At 37.3% G+C, this 11352-nt stretch overlaps 1 protein-coding gene across 1 annotated transcript; it reads left to right on the forward strand.

The window, feature by feature from the left end:
• The first annotated feature begins 584 nt into the window (after positions 1 to 584).
• Positions 585 to 11352, forward strand: LOC106179932 (sushi domain-containing protein 2). Its single transcript, XM_013563744.3, has 17 exons — positions 585 to 908; positions 2173 to 2463; positions 2804 to 2935; positions 3420 to 3582; positions 3862 to 4116; positions 4500 to 4635; positions 4986 to 5159; positions 5389 to 5808; positions 6284 to 6567; positions 6971 to 7114; positions 7431 to 7592; positions 7953 to 8084; positions 8409 to 8534; positions 8834 to 9085; positions 9453 to 9635; positions 9808 to 9864; positions 10135 to 11352. The coding sequence occupies exons 1-17, from the start codon at positions 687 to 689 to the stop codon at positions 10359 to 10361; spliced, it is 3360 nt and encodes a 1119-aa protein (XP_013419198.2). The 5' UTR covers positions 585 to 686; the 3' UTR covers positions 10362 to 11352.

Here is an 11352-nt window from a genome sequence, read left to right on the forward strand (position 1 = left end):
AGTTCACGCAGTTTCAACTAGATCCAGTACAACAATATTATTGCTGTATAACATTTTTTAATGCAACTGCATATTTTGATACCATATCAACAATTATAAAATCCTCTTTTTACGACCGGCTTTTCTGCTTCACATACAGAAATAGATTGACATGTTTTTATGTTTTTTTTTAATAAAGCCCCATCGAGAGAAACCATATTGATTCTTTCACCAGATAACCCTACGCTGGAGCCAACACCTTTTGTGTTTTTTTGAGCAGACTCAAAAAGACCTGAATACCTTGGCGTTCCATTTACGTATTGATCGGGTCAGACTTTTATTGTCAAAAGGTAGTCAAAACGAGGCTGACTACTCTTCTTGGAATCGTACAGAGGGATCCGAAATGCTTTTTATTTTTATTTCAGTTGGCCTATTATTTATTATTCCATGCATTAACTTTACCTTGTTCGTTTTATTTATTTAGCACCCTTTTAGTAAAATATCACTGCTGTGCTTTTTGTGTTTTGAAAGAAATGCGAATACTTTTCACAGATCGTTAATCATCCAGGTACAATACGAAGTTATGATGTTTTTAGTCACCCGATATTACGTCAATGACGAAGACGACATACGATAGAATTATAGGATTAAGCAGGTTGTTGCCAGGGAAAATGGAGATAGTATGTAAACATTGTTAATGTATTGTAATGCTCTCTTTTGCGATGAGGCACCTGCAGTATACCATCGTGATTTTTCTTCTTTTTTACTGGAGACGGAGTTTAACATCTGCACAAACAACTAACATTCTTTACCCGTATGGCACAAATAACGGAGACGCCACCGCCCCGGTGAATGATGACGGCAGCACGTCCGCCATTACGCTCTCTACAGGTTTTCCATACTTTGACCAACTTCACACCAGACTTTATGTAAGTTTAACATTTTATCATTTCTTTGGTAAGAGAAACCTAGGTGCACGGTGATTTTTTTCTCTTCTTTTTGTCACTTTTGTTTCATGATATACACGTGTATATAAACAGATTAATGCACTTTCGACCTTAAAAGTGAACAAAGTAAAACTAACTGCGAACAGTTTTATTGTAGATACTTATAGATTTTATTGTACATAAAAAACGAATTGGGTATGAATAGTGTGTGTGTGTGTGTGTGTGTGTGTGTGTTGAAGTTCTTTACTCCTAGTAGGTAAGTGGGAAGATGAAATCGGTAAGGGGATTTATTCTGAACCTAGCGCTGACCTGATTTCTTATGGAAAGAGACACCGCACCCAAGATAAGAAACAAGAAAATGCATTACAACTACAGATATTGAAAGGAAATATCTGATGACAAAATGTTAAAGTAGGGGACATTTTGCTATTTTATTTTTATAATTATATTTTAGGCAGGAGCATGCTATATATTGTGTGGTATATATGTTAACACAGTTGAAATTTTTCTTTATTAAGACTAAAAAAAACAATCCATTCATAGCTCAAGCGTGAAATTATGACTGTGTCACCTATTTATCAATTTAATTAATTTGTTTATTTATTTGATTTCCTGCAGGTTTTGATTCTTTTCGCTAAATGGTAAACAAGTCATTCAGGCCTCAGATGTTTATCATTTTCTACAGTGTTTTCACTTTATTAATAAGGCTGGCCTCTTATTTAATTTTTGCAGCATTTATTGACCTGATACGCTGGCCAGTTAAATCTTTTTTAATCAATTTCCCAGATTTTCGACAGGTTCAGTGTGTGCTGCTCCAAGATTTTTTTAAAAATATTCATGTGAGTGTGAGAACAGGGATGGCTTACGAGTATCATTTATTACATCCCTGCTCTACAACGTTTCTTTGTGTTGTTTCCGTTCCTGGTGTAATGGGCGAATGTTTTCAGTCGGTTATCTATCTGTCTATATTTATAGTGTATCTTTCTCATTATTTGTTTTTTTTATTTTCTCTCTTATTGCTTCATCCGTTTGTCTGCCCATTTATTACATATTTATCGTTTATTTCATTTTAAATTTCTATATCCTCATCTATTGAATGATTGATGTACATATAAATTTATGTATTTATTCCTCCATTCATCTATTTTTGTTTTGTATTTGTTTTAATCTGTCGGTTTATTTATTTTATTCATTTATTTATTTATTTATTCATGTTATTGTTTGTTTGTTTATCCATCACCATAAGGTCAATACCAATGGCGCCTTGTCATTCCTGGGCACCGTCTCTACGTATACACCGCAAGCCTTCCCGTTGGATTCCAATCGGAGGCTCATCGCCCCCTTCTGGGCAGACGTGGACACGACAGAAAACCACGGAAGAGTCTTCTACCGGCAGACGACAGATTTGTCCATACTTAACAGAGCTACGAGTGACATTAGAGCGGCGTTCGTGTCACAGTCCAAGTTCACGGCTTCCTGGGCCTTCGTCTGCACCTATGATGACGTCACCTACTTTGGTGGGAGCTCCATCACTAACGTCAGTATTTATGTTTATATTATTTTAATAATATATTTATAAAATAAAAAAGGATTAATTTACAGATAGAAAGACAGACAGACAGTCCCCGAATAGAATCCACATTAACAAAGCAACAAATTGTCGAGTTGCGAAAATATGCATGGTCGTGTTTCTTTCAACAATTTTCACAGTATTTTTCCATAGGCAGAAACAAGAGTATATTGCAAGACCTTTCTTTTTATTATTCAAAAGATATTGCAGATTTTGCTCACGATCTAGTCTAATACCAAAATGAAAATGAGAAATGGCTGATCCCTGACCCACATATTTCTACTTTTTCACACTTTGGTGTTTTCAGACAAACACATTCCAAGTGGTTTTGGTCACCAATGGCCGCCACTCGTTTGCCATATTTAACTACAAGGAAGTGACTTGGACCACGGGGACAGCGAGTGGTGGCAGCGGTGGGCTGGGAGGAACGCCGGCACAGGTGGGTGGAGCATCGATTGATATTTATTAATGTTATTAAATAGAAAAAAAACAATGATTATAACGATGGTAAACAAATGTGATTGATTCGGCCGTTTGTAAACATAAAATAAAATGTACAAACACAAGTACGTATAATTGGAAATAAATGCTGTCCCCAAAGAAAAAAAATAAAAAGAAAGTTTCCACAATAAACAGAATATGGGCCATCGATTAATCGATTAAAGGGCAATACATAAAAAATAATGATTACAAGAATTAAAATATTATTATTATTATTATTAAGTATAGAAGCAATTTCTGACCACAGGGATAGCTAGTAATTTCTAACAAAATTATTGAATTGATCATTCAATATTGTATAACATACTAGAGACCCCTGCGACAAGAGAGTACATGTAGTCCTGGCGCTTCTATAAGTTAAAATTTGCGTTTTGTGCCTAGTTGTGATGTTCTTCAAATAGAGGCTTAATCATTTTTTTCAGGTCGGTTTCAATGCAGGTGATGGTCTTCGGTATTTCTCAGTGCCTGGATCAAGGACGTCCGCTATCGTCGACGTAGAGACCACCACCAACGTCAACGTTCCCGGACGGTGGATATTCCGAGTAGACGACATCGGTGTTGAAGCCGGTGGCTGCAATATGGGGGGTAAGTGTCACTAACAGGAGGCTGGTAGTTTATCTTTTTTAAATTGCTTTTCATGTTGCGTCTGTTTATTGATTAATTTTAGTCCAGGATACATGTAGACAGGCCATTTAGGGGGTGCACCTGGACAAAATTGCAACAGAATTCATTTTTCCACCATACAGGTCCCCATGCATACTAAAGTTAAACAAAACCACTGCATGGGGAACATGAAAAATCCAAAATGGTCGCCAATTACGCCTTTTTTATTTTAACTGGGCTATTTTGTAATCACATTTTTAGTTGAGCTACAGATCTCCCCTGTCACAGGAAACGCGTTGGGAGGTACAGAGATTCTCGTCTCTGGCCCTTGCTTTCTCCCTACGGATCAGTTTTTGTGCAAGTTTGATGACATTGTCGTCCCGGGTCACTTTGTCAACACACTGAGGATGGCCTGCTATTCGCCGCCATTGTTTAAGGCGGGAAAATCGGAGGTGTTATTGCAAATGTCCCAAAATGGAGGGCAAAATTTTACCGAAGGCAGCGCGTTTGTTCCAGGTAAGGGGTGTTTTTGGCTTTATTGACATGAAAATAAGAGTGTCTTTGCAGAATGCTACCGCATGGTCAGGCAGAAAATGGTGACAATGAATAGTTAATAAAATGCGCAAATAATGGTGAAAAGCAACTTGTTGCGATAACCACTTTTTACATTTCGTTATGTTATGGCTCTGAGGTGAAGTATACAATATATATATATATAAAAGGGCCAAAACATAGTTAGGTTAAACCACAAATATATATATATAACCTAACCATTGGTTTAAATGTGCAATATTACAGCACAGTGCAAAATTGATCAAATTTGAACAAACTTGTACATGCTGTAGGGAGCTCAAGCAAGAGATCTGTGTTAAATGTGGTGTATTATATTATTTTTCGAGATATGGATGCGATAGATGACCCTAAAATTGTGAGAGTTGATGAGGAAAAGTGGGACGACAAAGGACCATATGTTATCCAATGGGACCCAGGGGATCTTGTAGCGTCGACTTTGGACTTGGACCTGCTTACTTTCAGGTTTATTTATTTATTCATTTATTTATTTATTATGATATTCATACAGAAATTCGTAAACAAATGAGATTCAAAATAACCGCATATTTTATTATATTGGGGAACTGGGTCTCATTAAACATGAACGTGAAATTTGGCTGCTACGAAATTTTCATTATGAAAATCGATTTCGCCTGTTTTCTTTTAATATATAGTTCAAAGTTTTCCTTGTCCATATATTATTCTTTAGAAATGACAATTTATTAGCATAAATGTTTTGAGCTTGAATACCTTTTAACACGCTTTCAGCATAATGTTGGAATTATGAAATGTGTTTGTCTTAAATTAAAAAAAATAAAATAATAATATTTCAGTGATGAAAGTCTGGGGCTTCGTGAAAAATGGATCAATATTGCCACAAATATAGCGAACAATGGTACTGAAGACTTAGACGACCTCCTCAACACAAATGGAAACTTTGGTGATATAGCGACATTCGGAGCTATTCGGTTAACTCCGGCAGGTTCCGCTTCAGGGCCCAACTACACGTAGGTTGCATGGTTTATCAAATTTATTTTCAAAATGTAGTATAATACAGAATCTACAGCGCGTATTTAACTGCTCTCTTTCTCTCTCTCTCTCTCTCTCTCTCTAGAAAAAGGTGTTTGGTTTCACCTTACGTGCACTTATATAAATTCTTGTTCTTATATCTAACAGAAAGACTCTAAGAGCTATAATAACTGACCTTTCATACATATTTCTCTTTACACAAAACAGGACAGCTGCCATATGGTCTGATATCCATGTACTGCAGTGGTACATAAATGCCTACATAGCAACCAAAATAAAGCAAGATCCACAGTACCAGCGTAAAAGAAGCATCATCGAAGGTCTAGCAGCAGCCGTGGACGAAATAAGATTCAACACAAAACAAATAGCGCAAAAAACATGGACAGCCATCAAAGGCGAAGTGAAGGAGAAGTTCAGAGATGTGAACAAACAGATGTGTCAGGCTTGGTTCGACAGTGATTCCAAACAGCCGTTGCCCACAGATCTTCCGCCATGCCCTGTTAGGCTTCGCCAGGCCATAAGAGACCGCGGTACCTTCTCCGAGGACCCCGCTTGTAGGATGGGGTACCCAAATAGCTGTGGCTTTCATCCTGGGGCGTCACATTGTGTTCGTTCAAATGTCTGTAGGTATGGATTGCTTTGTTTTGTAGCGGTTCTTTTCTGTCCTACCCTGTATTAAGAGGCGTGTTCCCCAGCACTCCTCACCGTGCTGTTGCGCTCGAACAATAGGCAAACTATGTATGTAGAGTGCGGTGTTTTACGGATGCAAACATTGTGCCCTGAACACCTTTAATTGTTCAGCTAGTGTTTTTATGATCTCTGCTCAATTAAGAAATGTCTACATAAAATGTACATCTAGCCCTATTAGTAATATCTTTTTTGTCTCTTCACATTATATTTTTTGAGAGAACAGTTTCATTAGCTCTGTATGTATCAATTTAAATTATTATTTTCTTTTTATCAAGAGCTTATAAAATATGTGGGTATTACCTCCAATATTTCTGTGACTGTCAAACACCATCATCAGGGAGTAAAGAACAGGGTCATTTCACCTGGAATGAAAATCCATTTATTATATTTTTTTATTTTTTAAAATACTAAGTCCCTCTGGCGCCGGTCAGCAATGCTGCTACAGTAGACGAGGATCTTTGCTCAACGTCGCCGATGGTCAGCTTGGCGGTGGTACACTGGACAGAGCCCACTACAAGGGCTGTTTGAACTTGGACCAGGGGACGGTGGTCATACCGTACCTTGACCATTTTTTACAAGACGTCCTGCCGTATTATCACTGTTGCAAGTACTCGGGAGATGAACAGCTGTGTCAGGACACGTACATGGAGAGACGACCCTCTGATGATGGGAGTAGATACCGCCCACCAAGACCAGGTGCGTGTAAAACAATATACACCAAATATTACACACTCCAATTTAGATTTTCTCTTTATATTTGGTATCATACGTAAACGCATGTATTTAGTGCCAAGAATTCCAAATGCTTATGATGATGTAGACCATGTAAAATCTTTATACTAACCTTTCTTAAATCAGTTTATTAATTAATTCAGTGAGTCACAAATTTATGCAGTGAATCGTTCTTAGGTTCGGTCGTTATCCTTTTTATTTCAATATTTTTTTTCTAAATCATCACCTCTAGGTAGGGCATAAATAAAAATATGCTTGAAACACGTATTAGGGTAAATCTGTACAGTGTAGGCACAAGAATTAGTAAACTGAGCTACGTTCTAGTAGATAAACAACCTTAGGTCTAAGTTTGAGACCTAATTTCCAGCTGTCGGTAACGGAGACCCCCACATCATCACGTTGGACGGTTTGCGGTACACGTTTAATGGAGCTGGTGAATACACCCTTGTGAAGACGAACGATGATTCCTTTACCATGCAGGGCAGAGCGGAGACAGTACAAAATGCCGGCGGTAGGGGAATGTTTGAATACGATATGTTTGTAGTTGTCATTTGATTGAGGAGGAAATAACTGTGGGGACTGTGAGCCAAAATCCCCAGGATGAAAATTGTTATTAACGAAGTAAATTATCATTGTAGTTGCCATTTGTTTGATGACGAAACAAGTGAGGGAAATTGGCATTAATTTTCAACAGTAAAACCCCATGATAGTGAAATCCCTAGGATTTATTTTTTAGAAATACTTTTCTTATCGGAAAAGCAATGTCTGACAGGCATCCGTCCCACAGTTTAACATTCAATAAGGCATGATTTCCTTATTATTCATAGGTGGTAGTCCCATCGCCACTGGGTGGACTGCTTTTGCGTTCAAAGGGTCAAACAGCAGCACGGTGGAAGTCAGGACCAGCTTGCTGAGAGTAATCGACGTGTTAGTTGGCGGAGTCAGAATAGATTTTGATGAACTTGGAGACAGGGTGACAAATTACCCGGGTAAAGATGAGTCGACTTAATATATCGTTCAACGAGAGGCGCCTTTCACTAAGTACCATCTCTCTCCCTCTATCTCTCGCTCTTGTTATTTAAAATAATTCGGACTTGATGTCAACTTATTTTTTTAAATTACCTTTTTTCACATACATACCGTACAATGTCATTTATCTTTAAATTCTTATTGGTCAAGTATGTTGCATAGGTACGTTGTACATGGATATATATTTGTACATGTGTAGAAGGATATAAATAAATTTTGCTTATTGACGTTTATTTTATTGGGAGAGGGGGATCGTTAAACACGACGAGGTGGAGTTTATATATTACAAATTAGTTATCAATTATCCTATCTTATTTCAGGTCTTACTATTGAACGAAACATGAACACGTCTGTCACCGAAGTGGACCTTAACAATGATGGCGTCTCCCTCACTGTGACACATGTAGCGGGGATTTTTAATTTTATGCTGCTCCTACCTGAGTCTATGAAGCGTATGTTTGGTTTAAATCATTATAATTGTTTCCTATTTTCAAAATCAGTCCATGATGCACGGAGAACTCAATGCAGCCCTAATGACAAGTTCAAAAATCCTTCAAAACATGTTGCCGTTCAAAGCCAGGTTCTTTTAGGAAGTATCTGAAGCTTGTTTTGTCACGTGTCATTTTGCTATTCAAATAATCATAATATTGTCATATTCCTAAAAAGATCGCTTTTTTGATTCCACATCTAACAAAATTAATATGAATGACTGTTTTTTTCTTTTCTTTTTTTTTTTTTTTTTTTGTTTTGTTTTGTTTTTGTTTTTTTCAATACAGATAAGACAGAGGGGCTATTGGGTTCCTGGAATGACAATTCAGAAGATGATCTGGTGGCGTCCTCTGGCGTCATGTTACAACACAATTCGAGTACCAGGATTATTCATTACAACTTTGGAGAAACATGTAAGTTGAGTTTTGTATGTTATAGTTAAAAAGAACGAATGAAATAATGGGGTATTGTTTATGTACAGTGCAGGAATCCAGCATACCAAAGTGTCATATAAGATTCGTTAAATTTTATGCACCAATGTGAAAAAAACTTATGGAGGCACACTCAGAAGACTTTTTGATTTTCCAAATATTTTCATATCATCTTACAAAGGTACTTGTTTTCAAACTACAGGTACCATTTTTGGTTTCATTTCTTGATTGGCACAGTATTCATGAAACAAAAATTGTTATAATGCATGCATTTCCTTTAGGGAGAACCACTTCTGCAACTTCCTTGTTTACATACGATGTTGGCACAAGTCATTCTACGTACCAGAATACCGGTTTTGTGCCCTTATTCGAGGTCTCATTAGCGTCAGCAAACACCACCGAACTCTTTCTTATCTGTGGAGACAACGACCAATGTATTTTTGACTACGTCTCAACCGGAAACACCGACATTGCCCAGGCGACCAAGAGTAGTGTTGAGGACTATGATACAGCTGTCACTGACACGGAACCAGGTATGCAGTAATTATGCTGTATTTTAACTGCCTTGGTTAACAGTTTGTAAATATATGAATTCACTTGACGTTCATTGGTATCTGTGGGAAAATTTAAAGCAAAAAAAAACTGAATGTTATCAGTTTTGTACTAAGAATACACAAACTGTGGATTTAAAATTCCTTTCCCTCAGGAAAAAAATTCATCACTCAAAACTAAACATAAAACCAATGAGCAAAATGATATTTTGTCTACCAAAATTTTTTCAGAGCACCGTGGCTCGAAAACCTAAGTATGATATTTTGTCTGACCTTAAATATAAATATTCAAATTCCCAACATGTTGTCTGTATATGTATGAAATACTGACCGTTATATTGTCTGCCAGTTGTGTTATGTCCACGACTTGAGACGCCGCCCAATGGCCAGAAGAATGTGACCAGTGGTTACACGGTCGGAGCTGAAGTGACCTTTGCCTGCGACAACGGCTATAATTTACAAGGGTCAGCCAGTAGAACATGCCTGTCCAGCGGGCGGTGGAACGGCGAGAACAGCTCATGTCAGTATGATGGTAAGTCAATATACTAGTTTGATAGACGTTGCCCTTGGATTTTTGGTTACATTTCTGCAATTACATCCTTGAAAATGTATTGTTTGACGTTTATGGAAATCGAGAAATACGGCGATTTTTTTACATGCTATTTGTCTTTCTTTATAAACTCATTTTCTGTCACCTTTCGTAGGTTGTTCTTCACAAAATGGAGGCGGGAATGGAACTGACGTCACTTGCCAAGAGACAGGTACGGAAAGCGTTTGAATTACACATGTACACATGTAAACAAGAACATGCATGCACTTTCACACACACACACACACACACACACACAGACATACACCAATTTGGATATTTTGCTTTATTTATAGAATCATTTATCTGCATCACACTTTTCTTTTTTTTCCGAAAGAAATACTAGTAGATCTATAGTATAAAAAATCTTATGTACCCATATTAAAAAAGACTTCCCTAGTTTTATTTCTTTTAGCTAACCATAACACTTACACTATTTCAGGGCTCGGCTTAGACGTGATAATTCCCATCGCGGTTGCGGCAGCAGCTTGTTTGGTGATCATCATAACTGTCATAACCTGCGTGGCAGTAAAGTCCAGTGGTAAGAGCCATACGACGGTTATGCCATCACCGCCCCCCTCCCCCATGCCACCTGCCAGTAATATCCCAGCATACAGCGCGCCCGGATACTACATGAATGACCTGTATGTAACGGAGATAGACAGCTAGGGGACTCTACCAGAAAGGGGGGGGGGGTTACCCAGAATGCCGTTGTTCCCAAACCAGAAGAATGTCTTCAGTGTGTTATCGGTGTTCCTTATTAATTTTCTTCCGTCAAGTCTGGGAGGTACGAGTATATATATATATAGGTTGGTTGCTCAGTTCTCCAGAAGATGGCGACATTATATCCAGAGAACAGTTATCCCTAAATGCAGACTCAAGGGGAAACTGAATATTCTCCTGAATACTTTTATTCGTCGATCTGATTTTTATTCTACGATTGACAGAGTTAAATGAACTGACTTTTTTTCTAGTCTGATGTTAATTCATCTCAAGGAGCAGATGTTTGTAAAGTTTATATAATGTACTGTCGTGTAAGTAGTTTTTTATTAGGAAGGCTAAGGAGTCTTTGTGATATTCACTCAAATCTCAAGAATGGAGAATAATAATACTATATCGGGTTCAGTGTAAATGTAAAGTATACATGTTTATGCCATGCCTTGTTTTCGGTTTGAAATGGGTAACTTAATATTAACGCAACACTTGAATAGCAAGTTTGTTACAACTTAAATTGTACACGTATGTACGCTTTCTAACATAATGCTGTGTCATTGTCATCACACCAGTAATTTGATATCAATATGGAAATTAGCGTGTGGCACGAAATGATTGACGAATATTTACTTCCTGGATATTTCTCTGTGCCAAACCAGCTGAGTATAATCTAGACGAAATAATTCCGTCCTGAAAGTACAATATAAAACCCTATTTGTGTTTTACACTTTTTTCAAACGCGGTATATCATGTTTGCTTTATTGTGTTTTGCTGGATATCTTTAATGATTAGCAGAAAATATGTTAATTCATTTAAATTTATACGATTGGTGTTTATATTTTTATAGTTACTTTTAAGTTACAGAACCGGTTAAGTCCATTTTGCAGTGAGGTGATTTAATTTTTATGTGTTATATTTGTTTTTAATAAACTGACTTTTGCAGGTA

This window comes from Lingula anatina, chromosome 6 (genome assembly GCF_051362555.1).
Source record: "Lingula anatina isolate TDL-2025a chromosome 6, LinAna3.0, whole genome shotgun sequence".
Classification (NCBI taxonomy): domain Eukaryota; kingdom Metazoa; phylum Brachiopoda; class Lingulata; order Lingulida; family Lingulidae; genus Lingula; species Lingula anatina.